Source organism: Emydura macquarii, unplaced genomic scaffold (assembly GCF_026122565.2).
Source record: "Emydura macquarii macquarii isolate MOO-44397 ecotype Brisbane River unplaced genomic scaffold, CSIRO-AGI_Emac_v2 contig_1390, whole genome shotgun sequence".
Lineage (NCBI taxonomy): Eukaryota > Metazoa > Chordata > Testudines > Chelidae > Emydura > Emydura macquarii.
Window position 1 is genome coordinate 6,956,194 of NW_027131527.1, and position 25,466 is coordinate 6,981,659.

Consider the following 25,466-nt stretch of genomic DNA (forward strand, 5'->3'; position numbering starts at 1 on the left):
TCTGCGCGGTATGAACTACCTCTTTCCTTTCAATGGTTAACTTTGCTAGCAAGCCAAGGATTCTTTGGTGGATGGTTCCTCACTGCCACTAGGCCATGTTGGCTCTACTGGAGTTGTGTCAGCAGGGGGGCCCTCAAACCGAGTCCTTTGCTGAATTAGGTGCAGGATGAATCCTCTCTTCCTCAGGCTTGACCCCAGTCCATCTCAGGAGAGAGGTGTCTTGACAAAGCAGGAGGCCCAGTCCTCCTAAAGAGGTGTGGTGATGCCCAGAAGACAGTCTGTGTGGGTGCCTCCTGCCAGTGCCAAACCAAGTAAAGTTGAGGCCTTGGGCGCAAGTGTGGGGTCACAGCCTGGGGCAGTGCCAGGTACAGGCCCTATTTGGAGTGTGCCCAGGCCCTGGATTGCCTTAATCTGCCTCTTCCTAGTAACGGGACTATTCCTCAGTGCAGTCATAATGTTCTTCTGAAGTGTTGGGTTTTATGTAAATATTTTTTTTTTTTTTTAAAGTCACAAGGAACCATGTAAGCCTAGAACGACCTCAGAGGAAAGGATATAGCTCTCCATTGGGAGGGACGAGGGAATGGGTGTTAAGGCAACAGAATGTCTCCTTACACTCATTTCAATATTTTAATTTGTAATGCCTTGTGTTCGCCAGAAATCAAATAGCAAAGATTGTATTTTTATATTAACCCTGCTTTCTGCCTGTTGACATTAACCCAGAACGAAGTCTGCTAAAGCTTTGATAAAATATGTTTACCTTCATCCATGCCATTGAGAATTTCATTTAGGTCTTCATGTTTGCTGTCATACTGGTGTTCCTTCCACGTTTCACCATTTTCACTGCGAAGTACAATCAGTTCTCTTTCTTTTCCTCTCATTGATCCAAAATGTGGGATTTCCACTATGACGGGGCTAGACAAAAAAGGAATCCATATTGCTTTTAATCACATATATTTTCCCCACTGATCTTGATTTTCCTGTGCATATTAAATCCTTAACAAAACTATATTCATTTGACAATAACAACACTGTTAGAGTTAAAATTGACAAAGCTGCAGAAACCTTCACAATTAAACTGTAAAATATTATTAATATGTAGCTTAGGAATCAGATCACATACCATTATAAACATAAGCAAGGGTTTCAAAACAGCTGTTTATATGACAAAAATGGACAGAAACTAAGGTAAAAAGGGTTTCCATGTTTATTTATCCTGACATACAGGTGACAAAACCTGGTCCTCAGATACGCGCACACAGCTCCATTGATTTTAGCGGGAGATGGATGGGTATATCTGACCGAGTGTTTAAAGGGACACAGTCAGGCTCAAACACAATTCTGCTGTCCTGGTATAAACATACAACTGCTATTGACTGAGATGGAAGTTGTGTATATGGGCTACAGGATTGGGCCCAGGCATTAAAACAAACAAATGACAAAACAACCTCATAGTCCTCCAAGTCCTAAAATCTGAACATTTTAAAAATCCAATTTATTTTTCACTAGTTACTTTGTACTCTTTGTTCACTCAACTTAATTATACCAGATGATTTGTTTCTCGTGTGTTTCACTTTCTGGTTCTCATGTAATAGCCCAAAGTTGCAATGTCACTGATGACATAAACATTGCAGGAGATTGCTTTAATTCTTTCAAAATGATTTTCTTTGGGTTAAATAAAATGAAAAATATATTGATATTAGCTACTGTGAAACAATTTTTTAAGCACTACACCTAAATTACTCGACAATGTGCCTTAGATGTAGGATTTCAAGTTCATAATTAAATTATTACTGTGAATAATCAACAGAAACTGCTATTCATTTCATGTGCCATTCCTTAACAAGAAAGAAATTTTAGCTAAACATTTCACAGACAAGACAAGCATTTTAAAATACGTTAAAATAAACTGACTGCAACCACACAATAGGTGAACCACTATGGATTATGCAGCTTTAAGATATTTAAATAGACAGTATCATTATTTTCCTACAGAGATTGCAAAGAATTTCACCTCCTCATAATAATTCCATTAAAAATAAAATCAGAAGATGGTACTTTACGTCTTCAAAGTGCTGTGCAAACATTAACCAATCAATTAATCATCTCACTACAGAAATCATAGATACAGCTGATATTAATAAAGATACAAAATAGTTTTATGTCCACCTCTTTACACTAAATACCAATGGAGTAGGAATTAGACAATAGCAATTTTAATAAAAATAGTAAAAAGGCAGATTACTTCATACATGTTTTATATGCTTTTAAAAATACCCAAAGACTATTATTCTGATCTTACTCTTTTGATTGGTGATAAAAATACAGAGAGTTTATCCCATCACCTATGGTAGGTGAATGCCAAAAATTCAATTACACTGTGTCTTAAAGTATTTATTTTTCTGAAGATAATGTATACACCAGATTCTCAAATTAAAAAGAACTACCAAACTTTTTAATACAATCTTTGCAGATTACTATATTAGATACTGTCTCTGTAAATATTTAGGAACCACACAATTTTATGCATGAAATTTAACAAGAATACTCAGTGAGAAGGTATTAAACAGGTATTGAACATTGGACTCTAAGCAATATTTTAAAAACATAATACAATAAATTTCACGATAATGTTTGAATGCAAGCAGTCAAACTAAACTATGAGGATATTTTCTAACTTTTTTAGAATGAACATTGCAACTCCTTTGGCGAAAATTCATATTTATTTTTTCCAACCTGATACCTACTTCCGTTTTAAGAGGTTATCATTTCTCCAGCCTTATTAAATGAAATCATTAATTCAATGACATTTTTCTGAACAAGCCCATACTTTAAAATAGGTACAACATATACATCCACATTTGATAGAGTTATTCCTGAAATAGACTGAATCAAACCCTGTAAATACCTTCTCTACCACAAGGTTGAAATTAAAGGGCTGTCATTGTGTATTAAAATGTATTTGATGCAGTTGAAACAGTTCAAATTTAAAAAAATTACAAAAGCACAAAAAGTTATGAAAGCAAAATGCTTGCAGTGAATTTCACATGCCTATAAGCACAAGATAGTTACAGTAGCAGAGCTATAAGAAATCAAGCCACTATGATTTTCTTTCAGTGACATAAATCAACTGAAAGCTTTAGAAAACTAGAAAAAAAATTATGGGAATGACAAAAAATTGGAAACAAAAACAAAACAAAAGAAAGGAAAGGAAAAAATTTGTAGACATTCTGTATCTTTTCTATAAACATCCTACCCAATAAATTTTGTTCCTTGAGGCCCAAGCTGCAGGATTCGGCTAACCATGCTCTCACCCTCATTTAGAGGGGGAGGATTGGTAGGAAGATGCAGTTTACTGAATAACATCCATGCAGCAGGAAGAGAAACAAGAAGGGGAAATTAGGAACAAACTGTCACTCGCGACAGAACCGGCAGTTTTCACCAAGTGCCACTTATGGTAATGAACAAAATTGATAATTAAAAAAAAAAAAAAAAAAAAAACCAAAAAAAATCCCACCACATCATAGTGGATTGTTGCCCCTAATTTTAGCTTTGAAAAATGTCAATTCCTAGCATTTGTACTAAAAATGATGCTCTATATTAAGTACTGTGGAATCATGCACAGTTGTCCTTTCCCCATCAGTGCTGGAGAGCGTTATGCACACATGCTGAGTAGAATATACTGGTCTACATTTGGAAAACGGTACATAATTTTAGTGAAGCTTCTTATGAAAGTCATATTTACCTGGTATTCTATTCATCATACAGAATGAGAGCCAAATTCCGTCCTTGGATACATACACAGGACTCTGACAGACTTCAGAGAGAGTAATGCATGAGTAGCTGATTGTAGAATTTGGCCTTTTCACAGCTGTATTTACTTTTTTGCACAACCTGCAGTCTTTAAACTGGCAAAACTCCCTTACAATCAAAGAGATTTGTTTCCTGGGTAAGAATGGCAGAACTGAGTCTGTACACAGTACAAGAAACATAGGCCTACCTTAAATGTTCAAATTAAGTATTTTCAATATTTAACTCCTTAGATCCACTAGATGAAGGAAATGAAAGATTCAATATGAGTGTTAACAGTGGGATTCACAGAACAACTCACCCTAAAAATTGTGCGCCTGAAGGACCCATTTCTACTAGTCTACTGGCTAATCCTTCTCCTTCAACCATTGGTGGTGGGCTGGCCAGTTTATGCCTCTTTACCAAACGGCAGGTGATACGGGTGGGTGCTGTACATTTGCGTGGTGGAATAATAATTCTCATTCCATGATGGCGGCTACCCCTCATTGAGCCCCCACGTGCATCAACCATAAAACTAACCAGAAAACTGTAGAGAAAGGGAGAACATGTCATTAAGATGGTCACAAATCAAACAAAGATAACTTTATGTCAACAAGAGTCTAGTAAAATAAAAAATGATGATCAAAGCTAACATGATGGTTAAGAAACAGATGCCCTAACTGTTAGCAGGATTCTTTAAATTTATAGTTAAATTTAAACAATCAACAAACCCCACAAATTTCTAATGGTCTAGCAGCATAATGATGACAGATTCGAGTGCTACTCAATATTTAGGCAAAACCTAGGGTTAAAAAGAGTATGTATACAGCTACTTAAATGATTAATGTATTATTAGAGCATTAAAATTGTTCTTTATTACTAAATGTTCTGCTACACTCTATAATTCAAAATAGTGAATACCACATGCACAAGAGAAGCAGTCAGTACAGGATAAAACAACAGAAATCCATGTTTTTAATATTTGAATCTCAGTCTTTCAAAAGTCTTTGGATAAACCCATTTAAAAGCACACTTCCCTACTCTACCATGTAAACACTGACACTGTGGATGTAATGAACAAAGTTATTAAATGGTTCTGGTGAACATGTATGAATCAGAACATTAAACATACAATTTTCTATAGATTTACACCACTTTAAAATCAATTATTCTGCCACTCTTCACATTGACATGGATGTCTGTTATAAACAGGTTATGCCACAGGGAATATTGTAATTTGTCTCTCTAAACCCCTTGTCTCTTGTGTACTTTTTCCAGGTTTCTGTAGCTTTCTAAATAATTAAAAGGAAATCAGTGATGTATATCAAGAAATTGCAATATAAAATGTTTTTGAACCTTTTAAAAAATGAGACTTTTTAAAAGAAAATTTATGTTAACATTTATTAAACACAGAATGTATTATTTATTTCATTTTATAAAATATTAAACCTATTAATCCTAAACCTCTAATGCCCTTGAAACAAATGGCAAAAACACAAGTAGATAGATGCTAGTCCCAGAGCAGCCAGCAGACCTCAAACTCATACAAAGCTGAAGGGATTTTATTTTTATTATTGCTGTTAGGACTCCAATTATTGTTTATAACGCACCCCACATTTGCAGAGGGGTGCTTTATATATAAAATAATAATTATTATAGGCTATCCAATTTCAATTAGAAATTAATAGAAACTGGATGCCCAAATCCCTTCAGTGGTCTGCAGTACCATCCCACCTCTCCATATCACAAGGGTTCAAATATAATGCAATGTAATTTCTTGGTTACTAGTCTATCTTTAAATGGAATTTGTAGTAGTGGATCTACATCTCTGGTGCATGGTTTATAAACTAACTCTCCATATAAATAGTGTTTTATTTGTTTCTTTGTGTGCAATGTGCAAACACTGAAGTAGCTGTTAATTCCATGTCATGACTCCCGATTTCTCCATGCTATTGCTAATACTTCCTCCACTTAAAGATTAAACTTAAAATAATTAACAGATGAATCCATTCAGTTTTGTAGTCCTGGCAATTCAGCTTTTTTCAAATGAGAACAAGAGCTATAAATGTATTCTATAGAAGGGCAATGGCCTTTTGAAGCCATGGAGACTGGAAAAGGCCACACAAAGCACTGGGAACTACAGATGACAGCTTCTGTAGTATACTGATATTTTCTTTTGATCACAGACAAAATATCAAAAGCAACAGCTAAAATGTGTGGCCCAATCCTGAAAATATTCCATATTCAGAATTCCCATGTGATTTCAATCAGAGAAGTCTGCACAAAATGGATGAACGATGTGTTTTGTGGTTTATAGGACATAAGTTGATGGGCAAGGAAGAAGCAAATATGTGGAGTAAAAAAACAAAAAACTGTCATGCTGTGTGATAGGTAAATCAATTACCTCGTTGTTCTTCAAGCTGAAGAAAAAAGGATTACATAAAATGGGAAGGTGATAAATTTTCACACTACAATCTTACTTATTGTTTCATGATGTTTGAGTACTTTAATACAGTAACGAAGTGTGGAATACTGATTAACCTTATTTTACATGGTCTTCATATAAGTAGATATAAGCTCAAACCTCCATATCAGATCAGAACCCCAAAACTACATGGGTGGGACTGAAGGTCTGGATCAGAACTTTGCAACTGGGCTCATCCCTACATACTGTAAAAGTAGTCAACTTTTGCTTAAATGGAATGAGAGAGAGATATATCTGAGAGACAAAAGTCCTCACAAAAGAATGGATCAAACATTCTCTGTAAGTTTTAGATCGGCATGTCAATAAAAGTATTTCAGAAGTTTAAATTATTGAAGTGTAAGTTATGACAGTCCTTCATATTGACAACTTAAATTCATTTTGCACTTTTATAACGTTTTGGTGAAAACCTCTCTTTATACCAAAATCAGCATACTTAAATGCATTACGATACTTTTCAATGGATCCACCTATTAATCAGTTTCTATTTGTGATTCCAGTATATAATTATAACAAATATGTTTTATCTTTAGATCCTACATTCTCTCTCTAAAATGCTTTATTTCTTTCTTCACCTACTGTTTTTGACAGCATCAACTAACTAATGAAAAAATACAATGAAATTAGTCCTTTGAGTCAGTGAGTTAATTCTTAATCAACTGGCTGTAAACTATATTTGACTTTGTAAGGTTGAAATCAATAGCAGAATACTATGTATGTCAACATAAGGCTCTAACCAACAACTCTGAAGTTGCTGAAAACTTTGCTAATCACCTTCTTTTGGTCATAGAGTGCTTACATGTCTTTCAATTGTGAATTATCTTTAAAAACCCACGTCCTGCCCTACATGTTTATGTTGCTTTTGCTTCCTATGATTGCTCTATATGGTAGACGGCCAACACTGATAACAGTAGGACTTTACAGAGCACACTCAGGGAAATGCTGGTAGCATGATCTTCAAAGCTAACGGGCAGTAAGCCAACTGCTGACAAGCTGTGAAAAGGTTTTAGGGAGTACTGCCATTAAAATTTACAAAACAAAGTAAAATATTAAGCAAGGGCACACAGACCTTGGTTACAGAGAGAGAAATATTAAGTGGACTCTGTTATGGTTTTGCCTTGTCTTTTTCGGTGTCCCTGATTTGGGCCAGCTAAAAACATAGGGATAATTCATACTATATATATCTGTACCCAGGAAAAAGAGGCAGCCAAGCGGAACACAACTGTTGTCGCTGTTCACCCATAACTTGGGAGAAGTACACTTGGTGAATACTATTCTGAGGGAACTACTGAAGGGCATATTGGAACAAGGTTGGGGGGCCAAGGGGCTTTTTCTGTGAGTTTTGACAACGGTGGTCCCTGGCCTGGTTGCTTCCCATTTCATTACTCCCACCTTAGTACGATACACCACAGATAGGAAAACTGTCCACCATGGATGCAGATACTTGTATATTTTAACCAATTCATAATTAATATAACAAAAGATATTCATGTAATCAAACCACCCCATACAAATGGGAAGGTCAAGACTTACTTGATTAATATGCTACACTTAAACTGTGCATTAGTGGCAAGCCCAAGCAGGGTCAGAAAAAGTACAAGCTACAAACAATTACCAAAATACTAAGCCTAAATCATCCAATCTTTACATGTTGCCAGCTATAAGAAAAATGTATTTATTGCCAATAACATTTTATTCATTCAGTTTTCAAAGTGGTGATTTTCCCTTTTAAAAACATAATTCTCATGAATAATATTTTCAAATAATACTTCATGCACTGTTTCTATCAAAAGGATTAGTAGCTGATGTTTACCTAAATTAATGCCTGTCTAATAAGGTCAGCTAAAGTATGATCTCTAAAATACAAAACTAAAAGCTAAAGAGTGAACATTTCTACTTCAAAATATGCAAAAGACAGAGGATATAAGAGGATGCACTACAAACGTCTACACACACTTCAACTGTGGACAGAGAGTTGACATAAATAAAACAAAACAAGGATTCACACAAAGGACACAGTTATCACCTTGAATCATACTGGGGAAGTGGAGAGGAATAGCTGCAAAATAATTTAGAAAGCAAATGGGAAAAATTAATATAATTAGAAGCAAGCAACAGAAAATGTCAATAATTAGCAAAAGAAAAGTAACCATCAGAAAAATAATGAAAGCAACACATTTGAGGACCAACTTTAAAAATGATTTGGCTTCCATTTAAATATATCACATTTTGTAATACACAATATGCTGTACATTGAAAAATATCTTTCCTAAATGTGTTAATTTAAGTGTCATGTCTTCTCTCCATATTGGCCTATAATTTCCATTAGCATTCCTGGGAGTTGCATATGTGCTTGGAGAACAGAAAAGATCCCATAAACTTTTGTGCCTATCTTTGATCAACACTGAATTCAATGTGACATAGCTTCTTTGAGTTTGTGTCATACTCACAAGAATGCTTTACTGTGTAACTTGAAAAATCAACTGTTGGGCTTGCATACAGCAGTTGATTTTTCAAAGTACAGTGCATGAAGCTATATATGGCTAAGCATTTGAAACAGACATAACTCCCATAAGTCACTCATTAAATGTCTTTTCAAATTGAATTTTTAAAGGTTTATAGATATTGGAAATGCGCTGTGCTTAATCTAAAGTATAGTACATTTACAGCCTAGGATCCAAGTCTTCTGTGTTTCTTCTTATAATATTGTCAAGGTTGGTATATTAATGCTTTCGCTGGGCCAAGGAAACCAAGGGTTCTAAAGATGCAACATGCAGACATGGGGAGAAGTGGGTATACAGTGTTACACCTGAAAAGTTTAAGGCATAAGGACCTGGATTGTTTACTCCAGCCAATTTGTGCACTACCCGTCTGTAGGTTGCAGGTTTCTTAGCAGATTTCTGTGCAACATAATGCTTATTAAGGGAGAGATTCAAAGCACACACTGGTAGAAAGACTTACTAAACTCAAAAAACAACATGAAAAAAATACTTTGACTTAAAATGAGAAAAGCCAGAAGGTTCTAAATTAATGCCATAATTCCCTCCTTTACTTACATTCAGTGATTTGGGGCTATGTCTTCCATTCCTTGCACACCAAAATCTCTCCCCTCCCCTCCCCTCTTTTTATGCAAACTAATAACATGGGGAAAATTTTAGATCAGTTCTTCTGAGTATGTGTACATAGGGAAAAGGGATAGCCAAGTGGGAGATGACTGTGCCTTGTTCTCCCTAATCTGGGAGCACAGAGTTGGCAAGTATTCTGTGGACGGAATTGTATAGGGGCACTTTAAGACAGGGCTGGGAATTTTAGATATGCAAGGAATGCAGGGTCAAGACCATACAAAATTGTCCATGATTGTTAGGGTCTCTGCAGGAAGGCAATTTCAGCTAAAATACCAATACTAATGGGTACATTTTTAGTCTTAGCGCTGAATCTCTCAATGCTTTGACTTCAATATTAAGCACATGCTCAGGTACTTTGCTGGATCAGGACCTAAAAATTCTACCTGTTAGTCCTCATCTTTTATATCTGTATTCTGCTTAAGTACATGTATAAGGGCTTTGCTGAACTGGGACTTTAACTCTGAATCTCTTGGAGCTTGTTGGTTTAAAATGCACCCTTTCCATTCTAATAAGTGAAGCTAGTAATGAAGTGTGTATTGGGGACAGTGGCGGCGGGATGGGGGGGGGGGTGTACAGGGGAGAATCCGCTGAAAGGAATACAAAATTTGGTTTCTTGTTCTTGTTGAAAATTTTACTACAAATATTGATATTAGGTAAGCTCATGTGTGACACAAAATTCCCTTTGGTTATTTATATTTTAACTGGAAGACTCTACAATATGCATTTCAAACATTATCCATATATATATATGAATTTAACTCAATTACTTGTGGTACTATCAAGAAGCACTGTAATAGTAGTGATGCTTTACTGGCAAGTGAATCATATAATTAATGTCAAAACACAGATTTTTTTTGTGGGCCGTGGGAAAAGGGAAGATTTGGTGATGCAAATAAAAGAAAAGATTAAATTACCAGCCCACACTTTTTATGGAAAAGTGACCAGCAAGTGAAGCATAACATCGTATTTCTACTTTTATATTTACAACAATTTAATACAACATAACTGAAATCATCTTAAAACATTTAAAAGCAAAGCATAAACAACAGAAAGAGCAAAACAAGCTTATTACAGAAAGTTCTCTTGTGGGATTTCAGCTTTTCCTTGCACCTGGGAAATTAAGCATGGAGGTAAATTTTCAGGATGAGATGCAGGATTGAGCTCACAAGTCCTATTAACACTATTAAGAGCCCTTTGCTTAAATCCCTGCCTGTCTCAGAAATTCATGCCCACATCTCAGATGACCTTGTGGAAGGCTGAAATACAAGTTCTTCCTTCTACATAATCCTTGATTTACTTTAGCCCTGATCCTGCTCTCATTGAAGTTAATGTGAGATTCGCCATTGGTTTTATTATGGAGTAGGCCTGGACTCATTTCCAGCAATTTCAGGAGGTTATAATGTCCACCTAACAGTACAGTTTCACACTTAATGACAAAGAAAATTGGTTAAATGACCTACCCAGAATGGATGGGACTTGAGACAAGGTTAACATTGTCCAAGGTGTCTGCAGCCCAGCTATAATGTCTGAGAGAATCAGAATCAAATTCCCTTGGAAATGTCAGGTGCTTCAAAAAGATAAACAAACAGATATTTAAAATCAACATGACAAAGTCAAACATTTCTGCCCAGCACATTTCTCTCAACTCTGTCATTTTACAGTTAGGATTACTTCCTCCCTGCACACTCCTCCCGATCTCTGTCTTCTCCAGAAGCTGCAAATTACTGACCTTGGAAACACAGAATTCTCAAAGCAGGTTAAAAGAATCCTACATCACTTTAAGCTTCCTCTTTTTCTGCTTTTACTGCATCCCTAATTAGCTCTCTCTCTCACCCACTTTTGTCCAATTTGTATTTACGTGCAAGGTCAAGAAAAAGGTATGAAAAATTGTTTGCTTATGCAGAAAATTCCCAGGAAGTCCAGTTAGGGTTAGGTCTTGCAATCCTTGCTCTGGCAAAGCTCCTGTTGACTGAACTGGATGTTTAGCTTGAGTTAGGACACTCGGTATGCCAACATACGGCGGGATATGGTATTTGCTTTCTGTATGGGTTGAGTTATCCTGGGAATTTTTTATGGAATGTTATTCCCCTTACTCACTCACTTAAACATTGTTTAACTGTGCACAGTATTGGCCCCCTGCTGTTGTAATTGAATTACACGGTTTGTCAAATATTGACAAGTCAATCACACTAGAATAACACTGACAGACTTTCAGCTGGGCCGCTATAATGTTGTTGTATCACAGAGAGAACTTATCCTTTTTGCAAGAATTGAGTAGAACCCAAAATAATTTTCTCTTCAGGGCAGTAACTTGTTTCAGTTTTTACCATTCCATATACATATTTAGGCACAATGCCTTGTCATGGTTCTATAGATTCTTTCAGATTGTGGTGGTGAAGTGCACCTTGGCCGAACACTTTCTTTTTGAAAGCAGTTAGACTGTTTAAGTCATCAAATATTGTATGAGCATATTTCCTGAGAGAGGTATTCAAGTGATGTGAATACCAGTAAAACATGCAAGAAGCACCATCAGATGTCACACCAAGAAAACTATCTAAGTCGATGTGCTCATCACTCAGTACCAACAGAAAAACCTGTCTGATGGTGAAGTAGATCACTCTGCTCAAAATTTCAGTGCTTCTCATAAATAAGCTATTTCTGGTTGTATGCAAAACATGAATACAGAGATCAAGTACTCTGACCACACAAATCTGATATTTCATCTTACATTTTTTTAGATCTGAAATCCATGGACTGCTTTGAACACAAATTACTCAAGTCTAAACTGAGTAAGGTAAACATTTCTGCATTGGGAATAATGTTTTAGTTCCACCTCTATATACTGGCATTAAAAGTCATTTAAAATTAATCCTTTTAAATGGGAATATTAGTTCTAGTCATAAATCCGACAAATACCAGCACCAACATATGAAAGTCCTCTGCTGAGAAGGTTTCACAAGACAAACAACCAGTAAGTGTCTGTTTTTGGCTAGAACTCACATCCTTCCTGTTTCTCATGTTCAATGTTTTTTTCCTTAAACGTTTCTTGCATTTCAAATTATCATTCTGGCTTTCTTTCCAAGAAAGTCAATACTGTAGCAGCATGTTTACAACCGCTCAGTATAAAAATCTCCAGGATACAACTTTGCTCTGTCCAACTGTACATCACACATAGTTTTTGATGCTCTCTTCTTTTTGGTTAGCTCTTTTATTGGGGTCTGCCATCAATTTTTTTCTGTAAAATACTTACATCAGACAATCTGGTGCCATGATTCAAGTAAGCGGACAACAATAAGTAGGGGCATGCAGCATGCTAAAGTATGGCAAGAGTTTAATATCAATAATATGCTATCCAAGCCACCACTGCACAAGAGCAACAAATTAACTTTTAACAAAGACAGTTTCTCTAACCCTTTTCAACAGGGCATTAAGTAATTCTTCCATATTCCACAGAGAGGATAAAATTTCATTAGGATGCTTTGACTCTACAGTTCATATGGAAATGCTGAACCCATCAATTTCTATTACCCTGGATTATGTGACTTTAAAAAAAAAAAAAAAAAAAGTCACATAATGGTTTATCATACAGATATAAAACCTAGGGGAGGGTAAAACCTAAAAGGTTCATGGTCTGGTTTGAAGTTTAGTTACAACGTTTAGCTAACCCAAATTTGACAGATTATTATTTCAAAATTATGCAAATTGAAACAGACCAACATTTGTGTATTTAACATAATGTGTGGGAGGCAACAGGAACTTTCCACTGTTTTGGGGCAACTGGTGTGCAACTACTGCCCTGTCCCAGTGGGGAAAAATCACTGACCAACTCTCACTGGTGAAACATGGCAGCACAAAATTAGGGAGAAAGCCACAATTTGATGACAAATACATCAAAAAAGGGGCAGCTAGCAATTTTCCCATTGTTAGCTTAAATACTTGCAGGCACTTAGGGGATCAGTGTCATGGAGCTCTGTCCTCCATTACAACATATATCTTGGAAGATAGGTCCAGCATAAAACTTGCCATAGTAAACTAAAAGATGGAAAAAATGCCACAAGTCCATTAAACTTGTGAGGAAGGGAGCTACACTCACTGCCATGTCTTTTCCCATGGCCCTATGCAGTAAGTAAAACTTTGAGAGAGGATCAGACTGGTATTCTGCCCCTTCTGTTAACTGGACAAACAGGTTTTAGGTGGCAGGCATCTGTTAAACTCTTGTGGTTCACCAAAAATGTGAACTTTCCACAGAAGCAAATAGAACCGTCTGCACCAGGGACACAAAACAATGAACAATACAGAGGATGTTACTTCATCTACAGTATCTGCAACTCATTCAGCTGGTAGCAGACATGCCCGGTGTACCCTCTTGCCAGTGTAACTTGGCTCTTACCCTTTTCAATTGACCCTAACCTGTTACAAAGAGCAACCACATGAGCCTTTAACATGCTGTTAACCCCTGAAAAATGTTTTACCATTCCCCACCATTCAACAAAGATCTTCATCTTGCCAGACAGTCCCTTCCTCAAAATGCTAGGTTTCTAGCCTCAGGAATGAGGGAGTACATCTCTCTCGTCACGGAACTGCAGTGACACATATAATGTCCCCTTAGCCTACAGTCTCTTATCTGGGAAGATGTTAGTACCACCATCTCTGTTTCATTAACTGATCTCCCAGAAACTTTCTGTTGAACAAACAATATGGTTCAAAGTGCTGCTCCCATATCAATTTAAACCTGGAGTAGCTCCCCTTTGACACACAAGGTTATTCTACAGGGTAGAGCTAACAGGCTCCTGTCTGCAGTTTAAATAACACTCATTCCAGTATTGACATATGCCGTTAACCACTACTGGTCATCATCTTCCCATAGAGTCCATCACCAAATACTGGCTCTTTCTCTCATGAAACCGGTCTGGATTGTTTGCCCACCTGGGCTCTAGAGTCCTTTTCAAAGTATCTTTGCGTCCCACAATTCTGACAAGCTGTACCTACAGTATCTCTAGGAGCTGCATGGCCCACTATACAGAAAACGTATTAGTGTTCATAACTGCTTGTGTTTTGCTGTGATCCTGTCTCCAACACTATTTGGAATTTTTGTTTCTCTTCATCTTGTATTCGTGGCCTTATCAGTAGCAGGGTTTCAAGGGTGTATTGCCAGGATTGCATTGATAGCTCCTGAAGGCAATAATCCTGTTGGTTGCATTACTACATGGCCTTCCTGTGTAGTATGAGAAGTACAGCAAACTGTGTTGCTTTCTCCCAGGAGAGCTTACCCAAACAGGAGAGATTCAGCAACCAGCTCTGAAGACCTACGTAGTGGATGGCCTGGTTAATCTGGGCTGTCTTCTCCAGAGGCTGATTTGCATGCCTGCCATTTGAGGTAAATAATTCTGAGGAGAAAACCACCCAGATTCAGACCAACTTGTCTGCGTCCATGGTCCCTGAAGGAAGAGAGACTTGAACTCTTTAAATTAGGCTGGCGTTGTACATGGTGCTTTGGATCCTTGTCTTTACTGGTTGATGAAGACTAACTGTGAAGTACTCGGCCCAATGTTGGTGGAGATTTTCAAGGCCTGCTTTGAGAAGGGCAAGGTGCTTTTAGAAGGCTTCAGAAACTTCTCTCCAGAAACCATCACTTAATGCTGACAGTCAGGCTTGCTATAGACTGGTTTTTAAACTTCCATATCTGGGATGGCTCTTGACTTTCATCTGCTCCTACATGATCTTGGGAAGCACTGACTATGGTGATTTTTCTCTCTTTGCATCCATCCAAGAGGTTGTGACTCTCTCTGTCAAGTGCAGATTTTGATGTAGTCATTCATGCCTTTTTCACTGCCAAATTTTAATATGGTAATGTGCTCTGCATAGGACTACACTTTACATGCACTAAAACTTAAGATGCTGCAGAAGGCTGTAGCTCTTCGTTAAGTGCTGTATCTTAGCATGTGCACACAGCATCAATACTTCAGAATCTGCACTGGCTTTCTGTTGGTTTCCAAGTGGAGTTTAAGGTGATAGTTTTGCCCTAAAAAACCATTTTGTGGCTTGTATACCTGACACACCACACTTTTTTTCTGCTGCAGCAGAGATCAGCTGGAACTCCACTGGTATAGGAAAACTGCTGGTAGGATGTTTTTTATGTGGGCCCCTTGCTTTCAGAATTCCTTCCTTCCACTGTGGCCCAAAATAACCCAGATATGTTGACCTAAGACCATCTATTTTGGTGTATGTTGTGGCAGGTGTGAGGTTTGAGGGGAATCAGGTGAAGATGTGGATTTGTATTTCAGGACTGGCATTTTGTGGGAGCCAGGGTGGGAAATTTGGTTTTAGTGGAATGACTTCTTTTATAGAAAAATGTTGTTGGTTTGTTATTGCTGTTTTTGTCATAACTGGATCACGCTTTTAATCAGCTGTCAATGATGCAACAAACCTGGAATGGACATTCTTTTTATGTTGTAATTGAAATAAATGCATACATAGACAGATATGCAGTTGGCATTAAATGTCTGGTTATCTTCACAAAGTAATTCATATCTTTCCCAAACTTACAATAATCATCACATTCTGGATCCTTTCCTTGTCAAAACAAAAGTCCTAAGAACAATTTAGGTGACTGAGATTAAAATAACATTTAGTGATAGATTTTTGGGCAGTCCTCAGCCTGCCTTTGTCTTAGGGCATGTCTACACTATCACTTGTGTCAATATAACTTATGTTGCTCAGAAGTGTGAAAAAGCCACCCCTCTGAGTTACATCAACCTAAGCGCTGGCGTTCGACAGTGGTATGTCGGCAAGAGATTCTCTCCCACCCATGTAGCTATTGTCTCTTATGGAGGTGGAGTAATTATGCCGACGGGAGAGAGCATCTTTACCAAATGTGGTGCAGCTGTGCTGATGCAGCACTTCTAGTGTAGTCTAGCCCTTAGAAGGCACAACAGTCCATGTGAAGTGAATTATGAGCAGTTATTTGCTGGTACAAAATTTAAATCACAAAAATGAAGGGCAGACATAAAAAATAGGCTTTACAGTATTGTTCAGTGTCAGCATTAATGAGAGCTTCAAATTTGCTACTGTTTAATCCAAGAATCAAGTACTGTGTGAGATCCTCCAGAGAAAGTAGAGCCTCCTCTGACAACATACGCAGAATACAGTTTGCCTTAGAAGGACAGCTACCTTATGTCTTTTACAACAGCTCTAACACACACAATAACTGATAAGTAATTTTCATTTTCTAATGCTCCTTCATAAAATAAAGTAGGTAAATGTAGCACAGTTTAAACAACTTCCTTTAATACTTGTTTAACAATCAAAAGTGGGACTTCTGCACAGGGGTCAATTTCATCCTAAGTGCATGAATAAAAGTCTGCAGGATCAGACCTCAAGCATTATAAAGATAATCCACAGCTATGCTCTCATCCCTTTACCCCAGGATTGACATGAACATTTTTATTCGATTTCAGAACAAATCTATGACTTTTTCAGTTAATTTATTGGAATAAATCAGTCAGATTTTAAATTTTAAAAAAGTCTGTCTAGCAAATTCTGAGAGAACTCATAACACAAAGCAAATAGCATACAGATATAACCATTATTAATTAAGCACTTTCCCACACTGGAAGCAGCTCTAGATTCAACTTTTGTTGAATTTGTCATTATACAAACATTTAAACTGTGTGTAAACACTAGTAACATTAGCTTCATCATAACCACAAGGCCAAATTTTTCCCTTTGGATGCACTGAGGGACATCAATGGGTGACCCACAGTGCACAAATGGGCAGAACTTAGTCCATGCTTTATGTTACCGAATACAAAAGCTGCAATAACACATGTATACATAGGATTAATCCTGCAAACTGCTGAGTACTTTGGCACTAAACCTGCAAAACATTTAAGAACATGCTTAACTTGAAGTACACAAGTAGTTTCATTGACTACAGTGGGCTACTCACATGCTCACCGTTAATTGTGTGCTTAAGTGCTTTGCTGGATCAGAACCAGAGTGCTCAGCTTCTTACAAGATCAAGCCCATAATGGGGCAAATCCTTCAGTCTTTACTTTCGACCCCTTTTTTCTCCCAATCAGGTTAATAGACATGGTGGTGGTCTCATTAAACATTGTGAACAGACTGAAGAATGTGGCCTTATATAGATAAAACATAAACACTAGCCAGATGGTAGATAGCACATACCGGATCCTTCGATGGTACCAGCAATTCTTCAATCATCATACTGTCTCGTGCATAGGAACTTCTGTTCAGCGTGTAGGACCTATCCGAACTGAAGGAGCGGAGGCTGTTGTATTTACAATTTACCATAGAACATGTAGGTGATAATGGGATGAATAAAAAAAAATTAATACATGCAACTTCCAGGGAATAGCAAAGGATGATAAAATTCACACAATCTCTGAAGTAGAAACAATGAGACACTAAAAAAAGGGAATATTAAGCTTTTTACAGTGTTGTTTTCTTTTCTATCATGCCCATAACCAAAAGCCCCAATGAATGCTTGTTGCTATGCTGTTTGGATTTAGATTATATCTATGTAAAAAATACACTCAGATATTTAGGTTAGCTCTGAAAAATGTCGAAAACACTTTTAGGCCCTGATCCTGCAATTCACCCCATGTGGGTGGATCCTGACTTCCCTGGGGCTCTGTGTATGTTCAGGCTCTGCCAAGATGGATCATATTGCAGGATTACGGTCTTAAATTGGTTCAATTTTCAGAGTTTTTTGTCTCAGCTTTTGGGGGCTGAGCTACTTTTAATTTTATTATGAAAACCCTATTTAATTCATTTTTCTACTAGTTAAAAATATAGTAATTTGTAAAACAAAAAGGGTTCCTTATTAACAATTAAAGAATGATCAAATACATTAGTTTTGGTGTTATTTTGCGGATGTTATACTCTTTGGAAATTAAGAATGACAAATCTGAATACGCTGTGACTAAAGAAAATTAATGTGTCTGCATATTATATTTAACCCTGGAAGATACATATAGTAGGTGTTAGAAAACATGCTACAAGTTCAGACATGCTTGCTAGGTGACTAAAAAAATTTCAAACCAAAAAAACAGCATCCAGAAAGATGAATATGCTTTTAAACGAGAAACTTTTTTTCAATTTTAAAGCTGTACAATTTACTACATGCACCTTGGACTTGTTACTAGAACTTTTCTAAGTTCCTCAAAATATTCATTAAATTTCTCATTACACTGTACCCTGCTAATTTTAATGAAAGCAGAATTGGAATCTATATTATTATAAGCATACATTAATCAAACTTTTAAAAGTATAAACGGTGTAAAGAAATCAAGTCGTATTTGTTATGTCACAATGACGAAAAGAATATTTTCTAATATTAAACACAAAAAGGCATGCCACTTACACAGTGTTGATTAAAATGAAAATGAGCAATGGCAATAGAACAGAAATCTAATGAGGGTGCCATGCCTTCTTACCTGACTTTAGGACTATTTAAAGAAATGTATAAGGGAAAAGAAACAGGAGAAATAGAAAGCGAGGAATCAGACTGGAAAAAGCAAAATGCTATGGCTGGATGACATATTTAATGTATTTTTTTTCTTAATGTTACACTCAGAATCAATAATAGGATAAAATCACAGTGTGCTTTTTGCTAAATGTAACAAGTTACATGAAAAGGAACTATATTTGTCTCGTCTGAGCATAACATATATGTATGAAGATGTAAAAATGTATTGCACAGAAACAAAGAATAATGGTGCTATTAAAATCAGAAGTACGGAAGCCTTAGAATTCTCTAAACTGAAAAAAAAAATAAGAGGATAAAATTCCACTCTTAGATCTATGATAGATCTCAACTCTGAAATTCTGCTCTCCCACTCACCCGAATGGGAGTTACACAAATGGGAAGAGCAGAGTAACAGTTGACATTTTTCATGCAGATTTTAGAGCAGAATTTTGTGCATTACCTGAATTCTCTTCGGCCCCACTATCTCACCCATGTACTTTAATATTTACCACATACTGAAACTACAGCATATTGATGGGCTTTGTCCATAATATAATTTATATTATAAAATTAAGAATGTTAGCTATGTTATTTAACCTAATAAAGCTATTTTATTTTCATTAAAAGTAATTTTGCTTATCTTCTAACTAACACATAGGCTATTTTAAGAGTACTTTAAAATCCTTTCTAGATGTAATATAATATAAACATTTATTACATTATTTGAAGATTATAAGCAAAACAAAAGAATACAGAGCATTACTAATGAGCAAATTCAAAGTACATGCTTCAATATTTAATGCAGCCACAACAAACAAGAGTGAAAAATAAACATCAAGCTTTACCTTAGGGGAGGTGCCATTCACTGTTAGACAATGAAATAACTTTTTACAACAGATCATTAAACTATAGGAAAAAGTCCTCAGGGCTCTGGCTTGTTGGGTTTAATTATTAGCTTCAAAAAAATTCAACTGTCAGTAAACACACTGCTAATCCACAACTGTGGAAGTAATCTCTGAGCACACACAGCTTTGTTTGTTTCAAGCACTGTACCATGCAATAAGTTTTACCAAAAATTTTCAACAATCCAAACATTTGTGCTAGAAACACAAGGGTTGAAATCAGCAGTATTCTGTAATATATTAAGTTTAGAAACTCTGACCTATTTTCCTTAACAAGCAATCTGTTTATCCCTAGCAAATGAAACCGTGTAATAGATTTGGGTTAGCAATACAACTCTATGTCAATTTATTTTTGGAATATTTTTATATTAAATGTTTCTATTTGATTCTTAATTTGCACCTTCAAAGAAACAAATATATTGATAGAGCCATATGAATGTCATTCTTTTTTCTGGCTTTAGTCTATGGTGTTTACATTCATCTGATATATTAAGCACAGTAGGGAATATTTAAACATGACAGTTAATAGCACAAAGAAACTTGCTTTTTGCTAGATGGCCTGTATTAGTTTTAGACAGATGTTCTATGTAGGTTACCAGCGGTGTGCAAAGAAGTACTTTTTATATTTCTAGCGCATGAGTGGATACCATAAAAATGAACAATTAATTTTCTGTTTCCACAATGAAGCCCACATGAATTAACAATACAAAACCAAACAGCAATGAATGTATACTTTAAACATAAGAGATTATCAGACTGCTGAAACATGCAAGCTCCATTTCTGATTTAAAATTGATTTTGATAACACATGAAAAAATGCACTGGGTTTGAAACAGATTGTTTTTGTGATGAAGTATAAAAATTTAAAACATCAAATACATTACCTGGCAGAGCGGGCTCCTAGACTAAAGCCCATGTACCCTTCAGCAGGCAGAGAATCATCTCCCAACTCTTTCAGATCCTGCGGTCCAAGATATTTGTCTGTATCGCCTGTCATTGCATCCTCACCTGCCAGTATAAAAGCAAACTAAACTCAGAAGCTACACGTATCATAAATGTTCATGTATTCAGTATTTCATAATATCCTTCCACTGCTTGCCAATAAATAATCAATCACATCGCATCCCCAGAGGTTTTTTTCCATAGCAGAATGTCAATTATCTACCATCTGCATAGGTTTGGAAAAAAATCTATACAAGTGGTTACCATAAGGGGCCAAAGTTCTTGATACTATAAATCCACTGATTCAAGATTTATACCAGGAATAAAGTTAGCCAATTATTCAAGCAATCTAAGCCTCTCTCTAGGGGCTTAACATCATTTAACATCTTTGCCTCTTCAAAAGACAAAGATGAATGAAAGGCAGGTCATTCTATAATCTTGAATAGCTGCTTTTAGTCATTATCTGTTTGCAAACTGGCACCGAAGAGTGCAGCATGTTTGAATGGTCAATGAATGGAAGGCCAGGCCCACCACTTCTTTTGATTTTCTCCCAAACCTTTTACAAGCTTGAATTAGTATTAGATTCTTCTTAATGTTTTTACATGAATACATGCTGAGTTTCCTAGCAGGAAGATCATTTTATTAAGATAAAGCAAGACTGAAGAGCCTTCATTACTGTATTTGTTGGAAGAGTGACAGCATGACCAACACTAATTTCAGCATAAATTAGAGCAAAACACACATTCAAAATACTCATGAATTAGTAAGAATTTGAAGTAAAAAATTCACCCCAATGACTCTGCTAATTTCAACAACGTAGATATATATGAACTAACAGCTATCTAGATATTAATTATGAATTTGAAACCTAGTAAGTTTGTAAAAAAGGAAAACTGAAAGTAACAAAAGCTGCTCTTTAAAAAGAACACAGTACAGTAAGAAAGGGTTAACAAACTAATTTACTTTCACAAAGTGCATCTGAACACCATTACATCATACTGAAAACTACATTCCAACAGTGACAGAGCAGGTCTAACATATGCCCCTTGTGGTTTTAGGATTTTCTTTCCCGTCCTCTGTATAACACAGAGTACAGAGCACTGTAGCTAAATGTATTACGTTTATAAATTCAAACTCTATCCCTTTACTTGTTGAACACATTTTTGAGTACATAAAAGTTGTACGAAAGAGAAAAGAGTTCACATCGTGCATTCTCATAAACCTCACATAGTGCATTCTCATAAACCTTAGATATATTTTTCCAATGTCTTCATTCAGTAGAGTTTAGCCTTTCCATTCACCTAACTCAGGAAACCACAGAGGAGCTGTTTTTAAACTACCAATCAATTCTAAAAATACCCTTTCAGCTACTGCTTTGCAAACGACAAAATAAACAGATCAACTTTCTACTGCAACCCAGCAACAGAGATTATTTTAAGTAACAATTTAAAAGCTAAAATGTTTGTAATATAACAAACAGCATAAAAAATTTGAAAAACAAACATTAAATACTAAGTTCAGTTGAAAAAGTCTTACTGTTTTGGAAAGCCATTTTCACCAGTCTGGTCTATAAGATTTTTCCCCCTGATGTTTCCAAGAATTCCTATTACTCCTTAAGCAGTGATTTAGAGTTAATCTCCAAACCAGCACAAGCAAACTAATTCCCTGTGGGTCATATTCACTTTCCACACAAATGAGATCTTCTTAACACCTTGATCTCTTCGGAAGTATTTTAAGAAATGTGCATCTTTGTCCTCTCAAATCAGATCCAAAAAATCTTTGCAAATATGAAACAAAATGAAAAAATAATGACAATTTATTTGAGGTTAAGATCCTTTTTAATCACTCTACAGACATCCTTTTAAAGCTTCTTCTGATTGGATTAAAACTTCTTTGGCAAGCCTCTTGAATGGCGACATAAATGCAAGCACTTGAGTTATTTGTATGTAAATAGGGGTACTGCTAGGGTGTAGGTTTTCTGTAACTTGACACCACCCAGGGAAGGCTCAGAGGCTAAACATGTAACACACATTGCTGGCTGCCTAAATTCAAGGAAAACGGTCGGAGCTAGGCGTAGGCGGCACAGTGCACTCAGTTGGCCGGAGGTGCCATCTGACTGAGTATTAATGAGCTGGATCATTCATTACAGACACGGGGCTGAGAGAGAAAGGGACGCTCAAGTGTTCGTTGGGTCAGGGAGTGTCATTGATCTGACAGTGACTTTTCAGATCCATCCCGGCTAAGCAGGACACTGATACGACGCGAGGTTTCTTTATGGCTATTCTCAGGTGAAGGAGGAGGCGGGGGGAAGTGGGGGCGGCCTTTGACTAGCTCGGACGCGAACAGGAGGCCTTGGAGGAAAATCAGGCTCCAGCGCTAAGCAGAAACTTGCAGTGCAAATATCTTCAGCCGGAGCAAGCAGACAAGTAGCCAGCGACGGCCTGAGATCCTGCCTGTCTGCGACACACAGACTTCTCGAGCCTGGGGTGGGCGAGGAGACAGGAGGGGGAATGTCCTCCTGACACACAGAGAGAGCCGCAGGGAACAGGAGCTGGCTGGGCCGGGGGGCTGCGAGTGGAATCCCTGTGTCAGCTGGAACATTCCCCCTCTGTCCCTCCCTCTTCTCTGCTGTGCTGTCTCCACCCTCCGCCTCCACTCCTGTTCCAAACCCACACCGGACTGTGCTTCGCGGCACCGTCCGCCATCGCTCGGGGAGGCCGGGGTCCGGGTGCTTTTACACTGCACCGCAGCAGCGGGAAAGGCAGCAACGCGCTGCTGCTGCTGCTGGGCTGCTCTGCAAAGGGCTCGGTGGGCGCTTTTTACTCCTTTCCTCTGCTCTGCGAACACACCCGGAGCGGAGCGGAGCAGCGCGGGGGCGGGGGATAGGACTTGCGAACCTCCCCAGTTGCAGCCGCATTAATTTCTGGCTGGCAGCGGAACTGTGGAGGAGGAGAGAGAGACGCACCGTGGGTAAAAATCAAACCTGACAGGTTGAGATACCAAAGGCTCCATCTTATCCAGGCGCGTGCAGAGCCTTCAAAGGGCCTGCTCAGTTGTGGCCGATCCTCCGTGTGTAACCTCATTTCTATAAGCGCCTCCCCAGCCGCCACTCAGCTTTTCGGGTCTGGCAAAGACCCCAGGAGGGGCAAGCAGTAAAAAAAAAAAGTCTCCCCTGGCCAGGAGCTTATGTATAAAGCTGACCCACGCTGAGCGGAGTCAGCAGAACAGACAGGGCCCCTGGGCAAAAGAGTTCAAATCTGGATCCAAATCGGGCACTAAAGTTTCCTGCACTGCTGGGGCATTTGGAACCCATAGTTTGGTTCAACACCCCCCCTCCCACGACAGAGATAGGGCTTAGCCACAAAGTTTGGATCCAGATCAGAATTCATCCCCAATTCAAGGATGCTCAGATCCAGGGCCTCATTTCCATATCAGAAGGATTCCACTGAAAATAATCAGAGAGAAAACTGAAATTCACACCCCGGGAAAGAGGCTGAGAGGTAGTTTATAAGCAGAATTTTACTTCTGCTTTGTTATTAGGAGAGTCTATCATTATAAAATTGATGATTTGTAGGGGAAAAAAAGCCAGAATTTAAAATCTGCAGCTCATACAAAGATTCTAGATCATAGTCTGGTCATCATATACAGTGTAAAAAACAAAACAAAAAACAAAAAAAACCCAGCTCCATAAAGCAAACAAACAGTCTAATTTCATTGCTAGGTCCTCAGCATCATCAGAGCCATTTCAGGGAAAATCAGCCACCATCCAAGCACAATGCTCATCACTAAAGAATCTACCAGTAAGGGATATTATTTTGAAGGTGCTCAGAAGCTCTGACTAATTCCTGTTCTAAAGGAAATCGTATGAGAAAATTCCAAGACTATTTCCCATCTCTGATTAAAAAGACAAACAGTTGCTGATGTCAAACTTCAACAGCAAGTACTGGACATTAAATATTCTTTACTGTACCATCCTGTGATGCAAAGTATTATTTGAAGACAAATTTTGATTCTCATATCCTTTGACGAAGTAAAAATCTTTGTTGATGACAAGATGCAACAGGTGCAAACAAACCTGAGCATACCTAGAGCAAAGGGATGACTATTTTCATGACTGCAAGCTATATCTTAAACAAAAAGTATTCCTTTCTCTGGTATGATTTTTTTCCTCTACTAGACGTAATGGAAAGGGTAGCAATATTCCTATGTTGAACTGTATGATATCAGTTTAAATTCTTAAACATGTACCCATTTGTGTAAATACCTTTTTTCAGGTTCTACTAGACATTACTTTTGAGATATGTTTGAAGAAAATCAACCAATCTGAGGCCAGCGACATGAAATAGTCCATAACCTCTGTCCATTCTGTTTTGTGTTTAAACTACAAAAAGAGTTTTACACTTATACAAATATACAAAAAAAAAAAAAAAAAAAAAGAGACAGTTACATTGTAGCCACGCAAACCATAATGGAGAAAACACAGTTCATATCACTTAAGGTTTGTTTTCCCCAGTTAAGTAGAGAAGAGATCTCATGGCCCAAATCTTGTACTTCAGACTTGGACACTTTCTTGAGGATCAATATTGCTACAAACATTTTGTGCTTGGAATATTCAGAGTTACATGCATCATTAGAGTTGAACTGTGATTTGCACAAAGCCATGTGTAGGGGCAGTGTGGAGCTGTATTATTCCTTGGGGAGCATTAGGAATAGACTGTACCTCAGAAAGCACAATTTCT

General features: G+C 37.3%; 1 protein-coding gene across 7 annotated transcripts in view; it reads right to left on the minus strand.

The window, feature by feature from the left end:
* Nucleotides 1-25,466, minus strand: part of ANK3 (ankyrin 3) — a 399,852-nt gene that overhangs the window by 61,772 nt on the left and 312,614 nt on the right. For 6 of the 7 annotated variants that reach the window (XM_067552555.1, XM_067552556.1, XM_067552554.1 and 3 more), the window contains 5 exons: nucleotides 20,670-20,793; nucleotides 17,581-17,683; nucleotides 10,854-10,960; nucleotides 4,109-4,333; nucleotides 758-912 (listed from right to left, as the gene is read on the minus strand). In XM_067552555.1, coding sequence (XP_067408656.1) covers nucleotides 758-912; nucleotides 4,109-4,333; nucleotides 10,854-10,960; nucleotides 17,581-17,683; nucleotides 20,670-20,793 — 714 coding nt within the window. Of the gene's footprint in view, nucleotides 1-757; nucleotides 913-4,108; nucleotides 4,334-8,294; nucleotides 8,328-10,853; nucleotides 10,961-17,580; nucleotides 17,684-20,669; nucleotides 20,794-25,466 lie in introns of all 7 variants that reach the window. The other variant, XM_067552551.1, reaches the window with a different exon arrangement.